General features: G+C 42.4%; 1 protein-coding gene across 1 annotated transcript in view; it reads left to right on the top strand.

Moving 5' to 3' along the window:
- Positions 1-10,914, top strand: part of LOC132888473 (protein NLRC5-like) — a 374,479-nt gene extending 363,565 nt beyond the window's left edge. Inside the window, 4 exon segments of the mRNA XM_060924519.1 lie at positions 4,913-5,089; positions 6,214-6,387; positions 10,475-10,639; positions 10,737-10,914. Of these exon segments, the coding sequence (XP_060780502.1) occupies positions 4,913-5,089; positions 6,214-6,387; positions 10,475-10,639; positions 10,737-10,914 (694 nt within the window).
- Positions 10,915-17,596: the final 6,682 nt, after the last annotated feature.

Genomic DNA, 17,596 nt, shown 5'->3' with positions numbered 1-17,596 from the left:
TGAAGCATAACCTCTGTCTGCAACTGTATTTTAGTTACTGAATTTAAAGGGAATCCTGCTTGTACAGTCATAGTTTGTTACTCTCCGCACTCTGGACTCAGGAGGATAGGTCCACCCTGACTAAAAGCCAACTAGACTATATCATTGTCTGAAGAAAGTGGTGGAACAGTGTAATCAATACTGAGGCTTATAACAGCTTCAGCACAGCGGGCTCAGACCGTTGGGTCATCAGTATGAGTTTTAGGCTCAGCCTACACCAGCCAAAGACAATCCCTGCACCAAAGATTGACTGGAAGGCCTTTGCGGGAGATCCTACACTCCAAGCCCAATATACCATCGAGGTAAGGAATCATTTTGAGGCTCTTGACCTTGAAGAAAGCTCCACTGACTGCTACTCCAGATTTATTGATGCGAACAGAGAGGCAATGAAGCTTTTACCAACTGTTAAAAGCATCAAGAAAGCAAGAGCCTCTGACCACCCTAGCATACAAACAGCGAGGAAGGCAGTCAAAGAATGTCAAGTCAAGTTTATTTGTATAGCGCTTTTAACAATAAACATTGTCGCAAAGCAGCTTTCCAGAATTTGAACGACTTAAAACATGAGCTAATTTTATCCCTAATCTATCCCCAATGATGAAGCCTGTGGCGATGGTGGCAATGAAAAACTCCCTCAGATGACACGAGGAAGAAACCTCGAGAGGAACCAGACTCAAAATGGAACCCATCCACATTTGGGCACCAACAGACAACATGACTACAACATTCACAGTTTTAATATGAAGTCAGTTTTGTTGATGTTTTAAACTCTTCACTGATGGAAACTTGAGTGCAAAACTGTTCATGACAACTGCAGTCCTAAAGTTAGCAAGTCAACTGTAGTCCTCAGCCATAAAAGCATTACTGTAAGAGTCCAGAGCATCCTCCAGGTGTGACTTTCAACTGTCACATGGGGCCGTCCTCCACAGGAGCGATGTGATGAGACTCAAACCAGACACAGGGCACCAGGATGGATCAGGCAGGTCCGAGGAGCAGAAGAGGTTCAGCATCTCGATCCCAGGACCGATATGTAACTCAGAGGGACAGATTTGAGGGGGAGGAGAGAGAGAGAGAGAGAGAGAGAGAGAGAGAGAGAGAGAGAAAACACAGGTTGTTAGGTATGCCCAATGTCACCTCAATAAGTAGGAACAGTATACATATTGCACCAAGTACAAGCAGGGACTCCGGCAACTAACTATGACAGCATAACTAAAAGGGGAGAGCCAGAAGGTAACACAGGCATGAGGGAGCCCCGGGACATAAAGCAGCAGCCACTACACCATCAACAAACTCGAGTGAGCAAGCGAGTGGGGGACTGACAGCATCCATACATCCCAGTTTACCAAAACACTCTGTCTGAGGATCCTCCAGATCTACACCTTTACCTCAAAAACACCATTAACACAAGGCTTGAGTAAACAGATATGTTTTCAGCCTAGACTTAAATGCTGAGACTGTGTCGGATTCCCAAACATTACTTGGAAGGCTGTTCCATAACTGTGGGGCTTTGTAAGAAAAGGCTCCGCCCCCTGATGTAGCCTTCACTATACGAGGTACCAGCAGATAGCCTGCACCTTTTGATCTAAGTAGGCATGGTGGGTCATAGAGGAGCAGAAGTTCACTCAGGTACTGTGGTGTGAGACCATTCAGTGCTTTAAAGGTCAACAGTAGTATTTTATAATCAGTAATAAATTTGATTGGGAGCCAATGCAATGTGGATAAGACAGGGGTGATGGGGTCATATTTTCTAGTTCTAGTAAGGACTCTTGCTGCTGCATTTTGAACTAACTGGAGCTTGTTTATGCACTTCTTGGGACATCCAGACAGTAAGGCATTACAATAATCCAACCTGGAGGTAACGAAAGCATGAACTAGTTTTTCCACGTCATGTAGTGACATTCAATTTCTTATCTTAGCAGTATTTCTGAGATGAAAGAAAGCTATCCGGGTAATGTTATCAATGTGAGTTTCAAATGAAAGACTGGGGTCAATAATCACTCCGAGGTCTTTTACTGCTGCACGTGAAGAAACAGAAAGGCCATCCACACTCCACAACCTGAAAAGAGTTTGGACATCCAAGTTATCAAGAGGGTTAAAAGCCAGGATATTCACAGCAGCCATTAAATCCATCCTGCTCTATGGCTGGGAGGTCTGGACCCTGACCACTCCCCTTACGAAGTCCCTGGACAGGTGTTATACAAGAATGCTGAGGGCCATTCACAATATCAACTGGCAGCAACACATCACCAATCAAGAATTGTATGGAGACCTCCCTAGGATCTCAGAGAAAATAGCGGCAAGGCGACTCAGGCTAGCCGGCCACTGCTTCCAACATCCAGAGATCCCAGTATCTGTAATGGTATTATGGGAGCCCACACATGGCAGAAGATGCCCTGGGCGGCCACTCAAAACAGTGGTGGATGTCCTCAAAGAAGATGCTGGAGTGGTCGACATCACTGAATTGAGGACCCTAATGATGGATAGAGAGGAGTGGAGAGTCCATTATTACAGTGGTGCTTGAAAGTTTGTGAACCCTTTCTATATTTCTGCATAAATATGACCTAAAACATCATCAGATTTTCACACAAGTCCTAAAAGTAGACAAAGAGAACCCAGTGAAACAAATGAGACAAAAATATTATACTCGGTCATTTATTTATTTATTGAGGAAAATGATCCAATATTACACATCTGTGAGTGGCAAAAGTATGTGAACCTCTAGGATTAGCAGTTAATTTGAAGGTGAAATTAGAGTCAGGTGTTTTCAATCGATGGGATGACAATCAGGTGTGAGTGGGCACCCTGTTTTATTTCAAGAACAGGGATCTATCAAAGTCTGATCTTCACAACACGTTTGTGGAAGTGTATCATGGCACGAACAAAGGAGATTTCTGAGGACCTCAGAAAAAGCATTGTTGATGCTCATCAGGCTGGAAAAGGTTAGAAAACCATCTCTAAAGAGTTTGGACTCCACCAATCCACAGTCAGACAGACTGTGTACAAATGGAGGAAATCCAAGACCATTGTTACCCTCCCCAGGAGTGGTCAACCAACAAAGATCACTCCAAGAGCAAGGCGTGTAATAGTCGGCGAGGTCACAAAGGACCCCAGGGTAACTTCTAAGCAACTGAAGGCCTCTCTCACATTGGCCAATGTTAATGTTCATGAGTTCACCATCAGGAGAACACTGAACAACAACGGTGTGCATGGCAGGGTTGCAAGGAGAAAGCCACTGCTCTCCAAAAAGAACATTGTTGTTCGTCTGCAGTTTGCTAAAGATCACATGGACAAGCCAGAAGGGTATTGAAAAAAATCTTTTGTGGACAGATGAGACCAAAATAGAACTTTTTGGTTTAAATGAGAAGTGTTATGTTTGGAGAAAGGAAAACACTGCATTCCAGCATAAGAACCTTATCCCATTTGGGCCTGTTTTGATGCATCTGGGCCAGGACGGCTTGTCATCCTTGATGGAACAATGAATTCTGAATTATACCAGCGAATTCTAAAGGAAAACGTCAGGACAACTGTCCATGAACTGAATCTCAAGAGAAGGTGGGTCATGCAGCAAGACAACGACCCTAAGCACACAAGTCGTTCTACCAAAGAATGGTTAAAGAAGAATAAAGTTAATGTTTTGGAATGGCCAAGTCAAAGTCCTGACCTTAATCCAATCAAAATGTTGTGGAAGGACCTGAAGCGAGCAGTTCATGTGAAGAAACCCAACAACATCCTAGAGTTGAAGCTGCTCTGCACGGAGGAATGGGCTAAAATTCCTCCAAGCCGGTGTGCAGGACTGATCAACAGTTACTGGAAACATTTAGTTGCAGTTATTGCTGCACAAGGGGGTCACACCAGATACTGAAAGCAAAGGTTCACATACTTTTGCCACTCACAGATATGTAATCTCATCTCATCTCATTATCTCTAGCCGCTTTATCCTTCTACAGGGTCGCAGGCAAGCTGGAGCCTATCCCAGCTGACTACGGGCGAAAGGCAGGGTACACCCTGGACAAGTCGCCTGGTCATCACAGGGCTGACACATAGACACAGACAACCATTCACACTCACATTCACACCTACGGTCAATTTAGAGTCACCAGTTAACCTAACCTGCATGTCTTTGGACTGTGGGGGAAACCGGAGCACCCGGAGGAAACCCACGCGGACACGGGGAGAACATGCAAACTCCACACAGAAAGGCCCTTGCCGGCCCCGGGTCTTGAACCCAGGACCTTCTTGCTGTGAGGCGACAGTGCTAACCACTACACCACCGTGCCGCCTCACAGATATGTAATATTGGATCATTTTCCTCAATAAATAAATGACCAAGTATAATATTTTTGTCTCATTTGTTTAACTGGGTTCTCTTTATCTACTTTTAGGACTTGTGTGAAAATCTGATGATGTTTTAGGTCATATTTATGCAGCAATATAGAAAATTGTAAAGGGTTCACAAACTTTCAGGCACCACTGTATGCCCAACTGAGGTTGATGATGTAGTAGTAGTATGGTGACAAAGTGATTGGCTGCCATTTTGCCACATCACTCGAGGTGATTATCATTCCAGGTGACTACCTCATGAAGGTGGTTAAGATAATGCGAATAGTGTGCAAAGCATCAAGGTAAATGGTGGCTACTTTAAAGAATCTAAAATATCACACATTTTGTTTTTTAACACTTTTTATTTTCAACATAATTCCACATATGTTCCATTTGTTATTTCATAATTTTGATGTCTTCAGTATTGTGTTTAATATAATATTATGAATAGAAGTGCCATGTTTTCCAGTGTGCCAAATAGCTTCTTAATTCTATATTGTTTTCTAAGATGTTCACCCTTTTTATTCTCGATCCTCTTTGGCAACATTTTACACAGACTTTCAGACTGCAGTATAACAGAGGAAGGATACACTGCTCTGGCTGAAGCTCTGAGACTAAACCCATCATCACACCTGATAGAGCTGGATCTCAGAGGGAACGACCCTGGAGCATCAGGAGTGAAGCTGCTCACTGATTTACTCCAGGATCCAGACTGTAAACTAACAACACTGAGGTGATTCTTCTATAAACTAACACAATTATATAAATATTAAACATAAAGGAATGCTGTACAAGAACTTTGATAGTTTCTTTGAAAAAAAAGGATAAAGTTGATAATTGACTGTAATTTATGGTTTATTCGACTGGTCCTAATTTTTTCCCAGTATGTTACAGACATTGGGCACTATCATTTAAATTTAAAGAGAAGTCATCAGGAAATAAGCAAAAGCAGCCACACTGTTCTGGTTAATGTGGGTCTATTATTCTGGAAACACCAAGTACAAAAACATTTTACTTTTTGCAGTTTGTTGAAATGTCCTGCTGCACAAGAGGCCTGTACTTGGCTAAATTCAGTTTTAGATGAAAACCCTTTACTCCTAAAAGAGCTGGATCTGAGCATGAAGGAACCAGGAGACTCAGGGGTGAAGAAGCTCTCAGCTCTACTGGAAGACTCTCACTGTAAATTTCAGAAAATTCGGTAAGTATTTTTATTTATGCATCACTGTCAGCTGAGTTTTACTCACAGAATGTTTTCTAGTGGGACCTGCCATTAAGGATGACCCAAGTATGCACAAATATATTTTAATTATAGATTTGTTTTTTGTTTTCTATAAGTGCTGACATAACATAATATATCCTGTGTTTCTCCAAAGAAACCTCATAGTCCTTCTAGAAACACCTGGGTTCTGTTCCATCACTGGAAAGTGTTAAGCTCCTGAAACTAGAAAGGAACAGAAGAGTAGAAATGATCAACACGTTTGACCTTTTCAAATAAATCACTTGATTTAACCACTGAGACATAACAGACAAGACAAATTAAAAGAGGAATAAATGAATAGAAATAATAACTAAAAAAATATAGTAAAAAAAATATATATATAAGTATAAAGTATATATAAAAAAATAACTAAACTAGAACACAATATAATTAAACAGCATGTTTTGATTAAAAAATAGATTATTAGTTTTATTATATTTAACTAAAAGGTGTTTAAGTGTGTAAAAGTTCTATTCCAATGTAAACGTCTAATTGGTGTAATTCTAAGGTAACTGTTAAAGAAAAGAATGAAAATATTGCGTTCTTATTGAACAAATGAGATGCGATCTGTTCATTGTGCTCCTTCTTTCCTTCTGCAGACTGTGTAACTGCAGTGTAGCAGCTGAAGGCTGTGCTGCTTTGGCTGCAGCTCTGGAAGAAAATCCCTCACAGCTCAGAGAGCTGGATCTGAGCGGGAATAAAGCAGGAGACTCAGGAATAAAGCACATCTCGAACCTCCTACAGAATTCACACTGCCTCCTGGAAACACTCAAGTATGTCAATGTCATTTCTTAAAAACATGACAAAGTGTCATGAAATGCTTTTATCCTTCAACACTATTTCTTTTACTTTTGAAGTCGTGCTCAGTCAAGCACTGAATTATTATAATATCAGTTTTTAATGACAACCCAGTAATTTGTACACAATCCATTAAGTGACATTGACTTAATGGACTTATTGACTTCCTTACCAACCGGCCACAGAGGGTGTTTGTTAACGGATCCTACTCTGACATCCTCCACACCTCCACTGGCTCCCCACAGGGCTGTGTCCTATCGCTCCTGCTTTACATCCTCTACACCGATGATTGCAGGTCCACTCAGCCAGACTGTCATCTGGTGAAATTTGCGGACGACACAGTCCTGCTCTCTCTGCTTTCCGCCTCTAACCCACACCATGGCTCTGTACTTCAGGACTTCATCTCCTGGTGTGAGGGAGCCGGTCTCCAGTTGAACTCTAATAAGACCAAAGAGTTGATTGTGACATTCTCCATCAAGCAGAGACAACTGGCAGAGGCTCACACGACCACCATCCGGGGGGAGCCGGTGGAGCTGGTGGAGGAATATAAGTATTTGGGCACAATATTTGACAGTCTTCTGAGGTTTTCCTCCAACACTGAGGAGATCCTCAAGAAGTGCCACCAGAGACAATATTTGCTGAGGAAGCTGAGATCATTTGGAGTGAATAAAGACATTCTCCTGACTTTCTACCACTCTTTCATTGAGAGTGTATTAACATTTTCATTCATCTCATGGTTTCACTCCATCAGCCTACAAGACCGGTCAAGACTACTCACTATCACCAAAGTCTGTTCTAAAATCATTGGACTCCCTGTTCGAGCTCTGTCTGCTTTTTGTGACCAGCAAACCATCCGCACCGCCCACAGGATCCTACATGACCCCTCACACACACTACACTCAGTGTTGGAGTGGCTTCCATCAGGACGCAGGCTGTGCTGTCCACGCTGCAGGACACAAAGGAGGAGGTCCACCTTTGTTCCCACAGCGGTCCGACTCCTGAACACTGACCCTTCCCTGTCCCAACATCATTGTCCAGCCCCTCGTCAGACTGAATGCACACAGAACTGACAGCTGTAGAGTATTCTAATTTGTGTTTTTATGTTTTGATGTTGTCTGATGTTCGACTGCCCTAATGCTGCTCTTGATGCTCTTTTAATTGCCCTGCGGGGACAAATAAAGTGTTTTGAATTAAATTGAATTGAAATTGAATTGACAATCTAGAGTTAATAAATTAACAAGAAAAAAGATTAAATTCTCAATTTGTATACAACAGGGGTCACCAAACTACGGCCCGCAGGCCAGATCCGGCCCGCCACCCCCCTTTGACCGGCCCCCCCAGCCCCTCTGCCCCCCATCACTTGAACCGGCCCTATGAGGCAATCCCCAAAAGTGGTCATGGCCTATTTTTTAAAATTGCTTTTTGGCAAATAACAACATGTCTGCATCTTGTATTTTGTTGATTTTATCAATTAAAATTGATATTTAGTGATAAAATGAACTATTCATATTTTCCGAATTTTCGTCATATGCTCGCGATCAAGCAGTGACAGGCAGCGCATGCGCAGAGAACTGTCAGTGTTCAGGACAGCAAAATGGCTAGTGGTAAGCGAAAAGCTGACAGAGAGTGCAGAGTTTTTAAAGAACAGTGGACCACCGATAATTTTTTCATTCAGTGTAAGGACCGTGCAGTTTGTCTTGTATGTAAAGAAAGTGTGCCGGTTTTCAAAGAATATAATCTGCGTCGTCACTATGAAACCCACCACAAAGAGTATGCTAGTTTGCGAGGGCAAACAAGAGAAGACAGGATTCGGAGGATGAAATGCGGACTGGCTGCACAACAGAATGTATTCCTTCACCAAACCCAGATCAACCAGGCTGCTGTCCGAGCTAGCTATAAGGTAGCTCACCTACTAGCTACCCATGGAAAGCCGTTTACTGATGGGGACTTTGTTAAAGTATGCATGCTTGCTGTGGCCGAGGAGGTGTGTCCCGACAAGAAGGATGCGCTCAACGCGGTGAGTCTCTCCGCACCTACTATGACCAGCCGAACTGAAGATTTGGGGGACAACGTGTATGACCAGCTGAATGAGAGAGCGTCAGAATTCGAGTTTTTTGCTTTGGCCATGGATGAGAGCAATGATGTGCAGGACACAGCACAACTGCTGTGATCTATTGATCTATTGCTCATATTATTATAATTTCACTGTTTTTTAAATGTATTTATTTTATAGGCCTATTTATTTGACCTTTATTAAGTGCTGCATACAATTATTATTTATATTATTAATAATATCAACAGGCCTACCTACAATTTATAATTTTCCACTCACCTTTGCCAGTGTCAATCACCTCAAATAGGCAGATGTTTCTTACCTTGACAGCTTTGATATTATTTTTATTAGAAAATAAATAAATGGAATATCAGTGGTATTTCAAATTAAAACAAAGTGTGAAGACTTGATTACTACTTTTGCAAACCACTAGTAAAGATAAACAAATATGTGCCAGGAATCAAGTGTTGATATAGTAGTATGGATACAGTGGTGGGGATGGCCGTGCCAGGCTAGTAATCTCTACTACACAATGAGGCCTGCTGGTGGTCATATTTGTCTGGGTCATACAATTCTATGTGATATAGCTGACCCGACCCCGGCCCCCATCACAGTCAGGAACGACAATGTGGCCCCCAGAGAAAAAAGTTTGGTGACCCCTGGTATTGAGGTATTTCACCTGACGTCACAGGGTCATGTGACGCCCCGGTGTCCGCCATTTTGGATGTCAAGCTAGCTAATGTCAACAACAGTAGCTAGTATGTTACTGTAGCAATGTTTACGTTCAGTCATTTAGATGACTGTTGAAACCTTTCAGTCTCAAGTTTTTCCTTTACTGTATTTACTAGTTTACTGAGCTAGCGCGCTAGCTCGGGCAGGCTGGGAGCTAGTGCGCTAGTTCGGGCAGGCTGGGAGCTAGCGCGCTAGCTCGGGCAGGCTGGGAGCTAGCGCGGGCAGGCTGGGAGCTAGCGCGGGCAGGCTGGGAGCTAGCGCGGGCAGGCTGGGAGCTAGCGCGGGCAGGCTGGGAGCTAGCGCGCGCCGGCCGGCTAGCGCGCGCTAGCTCCCAGCTTGCCTGAGCACGCTAGCTCCCAGCTTGCCCGAGCGCGCTAGCTCCCAGCTTGCCCGAGCGCGCTAGCTCCCAGCCTGCCCGAGCGCGCTAGCTCAGTAAACTAGTAAATACAGTAAAGGAAAAACTTGAGACTGAAAGGTTTTAACAGTCATCCAAATGACTGAACGTAAACATTGCTACAGTAACATACCAGCGACTGTTGTTGACATTAGCTAGTGCTAACAGCTAGCTGCTAGTACACTGCTACAACTACACCGACCCTAATAATACAGTTCTTGGTCATTGCCTGGTAACAGCAAATTTATAACGGGCCATGTCTCAACAGACTAAGAAGTTATTTCAATGACATTTAATAACATTTTGTTTATCCTGAGGACCGAAAGTAAATGAAAATGTGAACAAACCTTAGCTGTAATAAGATGGCGACCACCGGCTCCAGGGACGACCCGCTGATGTAGGCATGTTACCCAGCCTGACACAAAATATTTGTAGGCATCCAAACTCTTATACGCTTTCAGATCAATACCTGTGTATGGCGATGGGTTTTTAACGACATAGGTATACAGATCATGTGGGCTGAAGTCAGGTAAAGACGAGGGCTTCGTGTACTTCCGTACATCAGTGAGCAATCCTGGTGGAAGCAGGTAAACGTCGTTCTCTAAGCCTGCTAACCTCAATTTTTGCAAATACCTCTCCCTCTGCTCACCCTGTAAATGCCCTACGTCGCTGGATAGTGAAGGTGTTTTCTGCATCTCGCTCCTTTTTCTTTTATGTTTTTCGTTTGTCGCCTTCCTCGCATTCAAACTGATTCGAGCCGTGCCGTCCAAAATGGCAGCATCACATGACTTGGTCACGTGAGTGAAATACCGCAATACAATATCACATCTTCATTAATTTATTTTGTACATAAAAAATCAGAGAGTTGTGTGTTTTTGTGTAGACTTTCAGACTGCAGTATAACAGAGGAAGGATACACTGCTCTGGCTGAAGCTCTGAGACTAAACCCATCATCACACCTGAGAGAGCTGGATCTCAGAGGGAACGACCCTGGAGCATCAGGAGTCCAACAACTTACTGACTGCAAAACTAACAAACTGACACTCAGGTGATTCTTCTAGAAGCAAACATCTTATTAAATAAACAAACAAACGAATAAATAAATAAATACTGTGAAAAGAACCTTTCTCTTCAAATCCCTACAGGTTGTTGAAAAGTGCTGAAGCAGAGGAAGCCTACAACCTTCTTACTCGAATGTTCAGTAAAAACCCCTTACTGCACACGGAGCTGGATCTGAGCTCCAGACAATTAACAGACGACAGAGTGGATCAGCTCTCGGCTCTGCTGCAGGATCCACATTACAGACTGCAGAAACTTATGTAAGAAACAACTATAAACACATCGATCTCTATTTTCTGTTTTCACTCAGTTGCTGTTTTTTACAGCCAGAAGCGACTGTATCCATGCGGACTGTGCCTGTGCTGATTGGAAAGCCGCTGACAGTGAATTGTACTCCCCTTACAACCTGCCGAGTCCCTGCCTCTTCGAGAAAACGCTGTTTTCATTGAAGCCCAGGCTTAAATATTCCATTTCTTACAGCTCAGTTTTGTAGATATTCACTAATTATGTCACACGGCTTTTATAGTAGGCCACAGCACTACAGCCGCATTTCACCTCAACTCCTAATTATACACAACTGACTCAATTATTTTAAACATTTTACAGATTTTATATATTTACATTATTTTTCAGAAAAAATAAGAATAAACAGGTCAGTTGTAACCACTAAATGTGAATCACATGAATTTAACAGACTACTATTTCATTTATCAAGACAACGTGACGTCACACATCAGAGCTGATGCGAATATCCAATGAGAGAGGTTTCTGCTGCACAGAACTATTTCTTTGTTCGCTGGGAAAGAGAAAGATTCGGCTAATCCAGTGCTAGGATTAGCTGTGCTATAATTAAGCACTAAATAAATAAACTGAAACTAAAGACATGTTGAACACCTGAAAGGCTCCCAAAACTTCATTAGATATTCTTCACGCATGTTTACAAGCAGTGGTGAACCGTTACTATTAGAGCTGGGACTTCAGACACCAACACAGCAACAGGGTAAAGGATTCTGTAAGGGATTAGCGTCAGGCTGCCAGGTCGCTCTGTTGTGTGAAGCTGTCGATGTTGATTTTAACTCAGTAAATTCCACAGGGGAATAAATCCTTAAGTCTGAGTGAAAAATACTGTAGTGAGCGTGCAGTTTGGAAGAAGAGTCTGGAGACAGAAATCTTAGTTTCTCGGTCGTTAGCCTGTGCTACTTGCTCTCGATAGCACTGACTGCTTTATTAGCTTTCACCAACACTACTGATGAACGCTACACCGGCTGGAAGGTGACTTCACTGCTGCGCTGATGGCGCCGATTCATGGTTAAATTCGCGTTGGCCTTCAAGAATGCAATTAAAAAGCAATTAAAGAATGAAAGAAATGAAATATAACATTTGAAATGCTGATATGTTTGGGCTTCTCTGAACGCCTGGAAGGCCCTGACGCTTCCCCTCTGTTTACAAGAGAAAACCACACGAACCGACATTGAAAAACTAGAAGAGTGTGCATGTAGAATAATAATAATAATAATAATAATAATAATAATAATAATAATAATATTGGCTAACTAACTTCTTTCATTGATGTTCCGCAACATTTAATGTAACTACAAATTGTTTTTTTTTTTGGCAAATTGCTGTGGTATGAGAAGAATAACACTCCAAGATGTGCTGTTATAGAAAAATAATCAACTTCAGGGTGAGAACAGTAACTCCACTTCATCACACCACCCTGTCTCTCTCTCTATCTCTCACACACTCACACACACACACACACACACACACACACGCACACACACAGTGGTTTATTCTTTAGTTATTGACCTTAATACTGTAACAGTGTTGAGTTCACTCTAATAAAGGACTAAATATTTTTTCTCTGTCTCCCTCTGCAGACTGAGGAAGAGCGTCAGTAAGAAATCCTGCACTGCTTTGGCTTCAGCTCTCTGTACAAATCCATCACACATCAGAGAGCTGGATCTGAGTGGGTGTGAACTGGGAGACTCAGGAGTGGAGAAGCTCTGTGATCTACTGAAGAAACACGAGTGTAAACTGGAGACACTGCGGTGAGTAACTCAGTGATGAAACACACTAAGTTTTATAATAATGCAGAACAAGGGCGCCTGCTAGTGGGGGGACTGGTAAAGATAAACTGCCCTTTAGGTGTGAATGAGTGTGTAAAAGTGTGTGTGCATGGAGCCCTGCAATGGACGGTGTTCTGATGGTTTGTGGTGTTCTACTGAAAAATGCTACCGTAGCGCTAATCGACAGCAGAGTCCATCGATTTATGCTACTTTGTCAAAAACTGCTCCCGTTGATTATCGGTATGATTTTTGTATATCTCCTAAAGGAGGGGTCACCAAACTACGGCCCGCGGGCCAGATCCGGCCCGCCACCCCCCTTTGACCGGCCCCCCAGCCCCTCTGCCCCCCATCACTTGAACCGGCCCTATGAGGCAATCCCCAAAAGTGGTCATGGCCTATTTTTTTTAATTGCTTTTTGGCAAATAACAACATGTCTGCATCTTGTATTTTGTTGATTTTATCAATTAAAATTGATATTTAGTGATAAAATGAACTATTCATATTTTCCGAATTTTCGTCATATGCTCGCGATCAAGCAGTGACAGGCAGCGCATGCGCAGAGAACTGTCAGTGTTCAGGACAGCAAAATGGCTAGCGGTCAGCGAAAAGCTGACAGAGAGTGCAGAGTTTTTAAAGAACAGTGGACCACCGATTATTTTTTCGTTCAGTGTAAGGACCGTGCAGTTTGTCTTGTATGTAAAGAAAGTGTGCCGGTTTTCAAAGAATATAATCTGCGTCGTCACTATGAAACCCGCCACAAAGAGTATGCTAGTTTGCGAGAGCAAACAAGAGAAGACAGGATTCGGAGGATGAAATGCGGACTGGCTGCACAACAGAATGTATTCCTTCACCAAACCCAGATCAACCAGGCTGCTGTCCGAGCTAGCTATAAGGTAGCTCACCTACTAGCTACCCATGGAAAGCCGTTTACTGATGGGGACTTTGTTAAAGTATGCATGCTTGCTGTGGCCGAGGAGGTGTGTCCCGACAAGAAGGATGCGCTCAACGCGGTGAGTCTCTCCGCACCTACTATGACCAGCCAAACTGAAGATTTGGGGGACAACGTGTATGACCAGCTGAATGAGAAAGCGTCAGAATTCGAGTTTTTTGTTTTGGCCATGGATGAGAGCAATGACGTGCAGGACACAGCACAACTGCTGTGATCAATTGATCTATTGCTCATATTATTATAATTTCACTGTTTTTTTAAAATGTATTTATTTTATAGGCCTATTTATTTGACCTTTATTAAGTGCTGCATACAATTATTATTTATATTATTAATAATATCAACAGGCCTACCTACAATTTATAATTTTCCACTCACCTTTGCCAGTGTCAATCACCTCAAATAGGCAGATGTTTCTTACCTTTACAGCTTTGATATTATTTTTATTAGAAAATAAATAAATGGAATATCAGTGGTATTTCAAATTAAAACAAAGTGTGAAGGCTTGATTACTACTTTTGCAAACCACTAGTAAAGATAAACAAATATGTGCCAGGAATCAAGTGTTGATATAGTAGTATGGATACAGTGGTGGGGATGGCTGTGCCAGGCTAGTAATCTCTACTACACAATGAGGCCTGCTGGTGGTCATATTTGTCTGGGTCATACAATTCTATGTGATATAGCTGACCCGACCCCGGCCCCCATCACAGTCAGGAACGACAATGTGGCCCCCAGAGAAAAAAGTTTGGTGACCCCTGTCCTAAAGATATAACTCACAACAAGTTACATTACATATTTATTTACATTACAAACCAGGTCACGTGTACTGTCCGAGCTTGGCTTGCATGTTTTGATTGACATTTTTAAAATAGCACATTTTGATCTACCAATATTCTCCATCAAATAATGCTCCCAGTAGATACACATTCTATTTTACACCTCCAGTCCCTCCAAGGGCGCTGTCAGAGCATGGGGAGCATGTTTTGATACTCTATTCTCATATTCTTAAATATACATTTCAGATTCCAGCAAAGTCACTCCTGCAAGGTAGCATGAAATGATGGGCGTGGAAACGGAGCTCAAAAAAATGGGCCTGCGCAAAGACGCAGGGTAGCACATCTCGATAGGTAGCACAGTTTGATAGAACAACGGTACATTAAAGAGAATCATACTGTAATTCAACACAAGTTTTCTGACAGTAACACACACTGGCTCAGCACTAGTAAACAGATGTAAACAGCTGTAAACATCTGTCAGCACTAATACTGAACAGACGGTGAAAACTTAGTTTAAAAACTGTCGTTATTTTTAACAGTTTTAAAAGAGGCTAATATTACCCAAAATAATATTTACATTTTATTAACATTTACGTCATCATTCCATCCTTTACACTTCTATCTTACAAATAAGAAAAGTCACAGCAGCTCACAAAAGTACACTGAATTATCAGTCTAGTGATTGGCATAAGGTCCAAATAAGTCAGAAAAAGGCAGCATGCAGCTTCAATAAGTGTGTGTGTGTGTGTGTGTGTGTGTGTGTGTGTGTGTGTGTGTGTGTGTGTTTTCTGGGGGGCAATGTAATCACTGAACAATACTCCCTTAGTGTACATGAGAACACTTGGATAAAAGGAAATCAGAATTTTTAAAATTTATGAACAATTTTCAACTCAGGTCTCTTTTCTTTTTTTCTGTCCTGATGGACTAAATGCCGTTTCCTTTCTGCAGACTGAGGTACAGCGTCAGTGAGAAATCCTGCACTGCTTTGGCTTCAGCTCTCTGTACAAATCCATCACACATCAGAGAGCTGGATCTGAGTGAGTGTAAACTGGGAGACTCAGGAGTGGAGAAGCTCTGTGATCTACTGAAGAAACACGAGTGTAAACTGGAGACACTGCGGTGAGTAACTCAGTGATGAAACACACTAAGTTTTATAATAATGCAGAACAAGGGCGCCTGCTAGTGGGGGGACTGGTGAAGATAAACTGCCCTTTAGGTGTGAATGAGTGTATAAAAGTGTGTGTGCATGGAGCCCTGCAATGGACGGTGTTCTGATGGTTTGTGGTGTTCTACTGAAAAATGCTACCGTAGCGCTAATCGACAGCAGAGTCCATCGATTTATGCTACTTTGTCAAAAACTGCTCCCGTTGATTATCGGTATGATTTTTGTATATCTCCTAAAGGAGGGGTCACCAAACTACGGCCCGCAGGCCAGATCCGGCCCGCCACCCCCCTTTGACCGGCCCCCCAGCCCCTCTGCCCCCCATCACTTGAACCGGCCCTATGAGGCAATCCCCAAAAGTGGTCATGGCCTATTTTTTTTAATTGCTTTTTGGCAAATAACAACATGTCTGCATCTTGTATTTTGTTGATTTTATCAATTAAAATTGATATTTAGTGATAAAATGAACTATTCATATTTTCCGAATTTTCGTCATATGCTCGCGATCAAGCAGTGACAGGCAGCGCATGCGCAGAGAACTGTCAGTGTTCAGGACAGCAAAATGGCTAGCGGTAAGCGAAAAGCTGACAGAGAGTGCAGAGTTTTTAAAGAACAGTGGACCACCGATTATTTTTTCGTTCAGTGTAAGGACCGTGCAGTTTGTCTTGTATGTAAAGAAAGTGTGCCGGTTTTCAAAGAATATAATCTGCGTCGTCACTATGAAACCCGCCACAAAGAGTATGCTAGTTTGCGAGGGCAAACAAGAGAAGACAGGATTCGGAGGATGAAATGCGGACTGGCTGCACAACAGAATGTATTCCTTCACCAAACCCAGATCAACCAGGCTGCTGTCCGAGCTAGCTATAAGGTAGCTCACCTACTAGCTACCCATGGAAAGCCGTTTACTGATGGGGACTTTGTTAAAGTATGCATGCTTGCTGTGGCCGAGGAGGTGTGTCCCGACAAGAAGGATGCGCTCAACGCGGTGAGTCTCTCCGCACCTACTATGACCAGCCGAACTGAAGATTTGGGGGACAACGTGTATGACCAGCTGAATGAGAAAGCGTCAGAATTCGAGTTTTTTGTTTTGGCCATGGATGAGAGCAATGACGTGCAGGACACAGCACAACTGCTGTGATCAATTGATCTATTGCTCATATTATTATAATTTCACTGTTTTTTTAAAATGTATTTATTTTATAGGCCTATTTATTTGACCTTCATTAAGTGCTGCATACAATTATTATTTATATTATTAATAATATCAACAGGCCTACCTACAATTTATAATTTTCCACTCACCTTTGCCAGTGTCAATCACCTCAAATAGGCAGATGTTTCTTACCTTTACAGCTTTGATATTATTTTTATTAGAAAATAAATAAATGGAATATCAGTGGTATTTCAAATTAAAACAAAGTGTGAAGGCTTGATTACTACTTTTGCAAACCACTAGTAAAGATAAACAAATATGTGCCAGGAATCAAGTGTTGATATAGTAGTATGGATACAGTGGTGGGGATGGCTGTGCCAGGCTAGTAATCTCTACTACACAATGAGGCCTGCTGGTGGTCATATTTGTCTGGGTCATACAATTCTATGTGATATAGCTGACCCGACCCCGGCCCCCATCACAGTCAGGAACGACAATGTGGCCCCCAGAGAAAAAAGTTTGGTGACCCCTGTCCTAAAGATATAACTCACAACAAGTTACGTTACATATTTATTTACATTACAAACCAGGTCACGTGTACTGTCCGAGCTTGGCTTGCATGTTTTGATTGACATTTTTAAAATAGCACATTTTGATCTACCAATATTCTCCATCAAATAATGCTCCCAGTAGATACACATTCTATTTTACACCTCCAGTCCCTCCAAGGGCGCTGTCAGAGCATGGGGAGCATGTTTTGATACTCTATTCTCATATTCTGAAATATACATTTCAGATTCCAGCAAAGTCACTCCTGCAAGGTAGCATGAAATG

Source organism: Neoarius graeffei, chromosome 6 (assembly GCF_027579695.1).
Source record: "Neoarius graeffei isolate fNeoGra1 chromosome 6, fNeoGra1.pri, whole genome shotgun sequence".
NCBI classification, from domain to species: domain Eukaryota; kingdom Metazoa; phylum Chordata; class Actinopteri; order Siluriformes; family Ariidae; genus Neoarius; species Neoarius graeffei.
The sequence above is the reverse complement of the archived record's forward strand: the minus strand, read 5'-3'. Positions and strand labels throughout refer to the sequence as shown.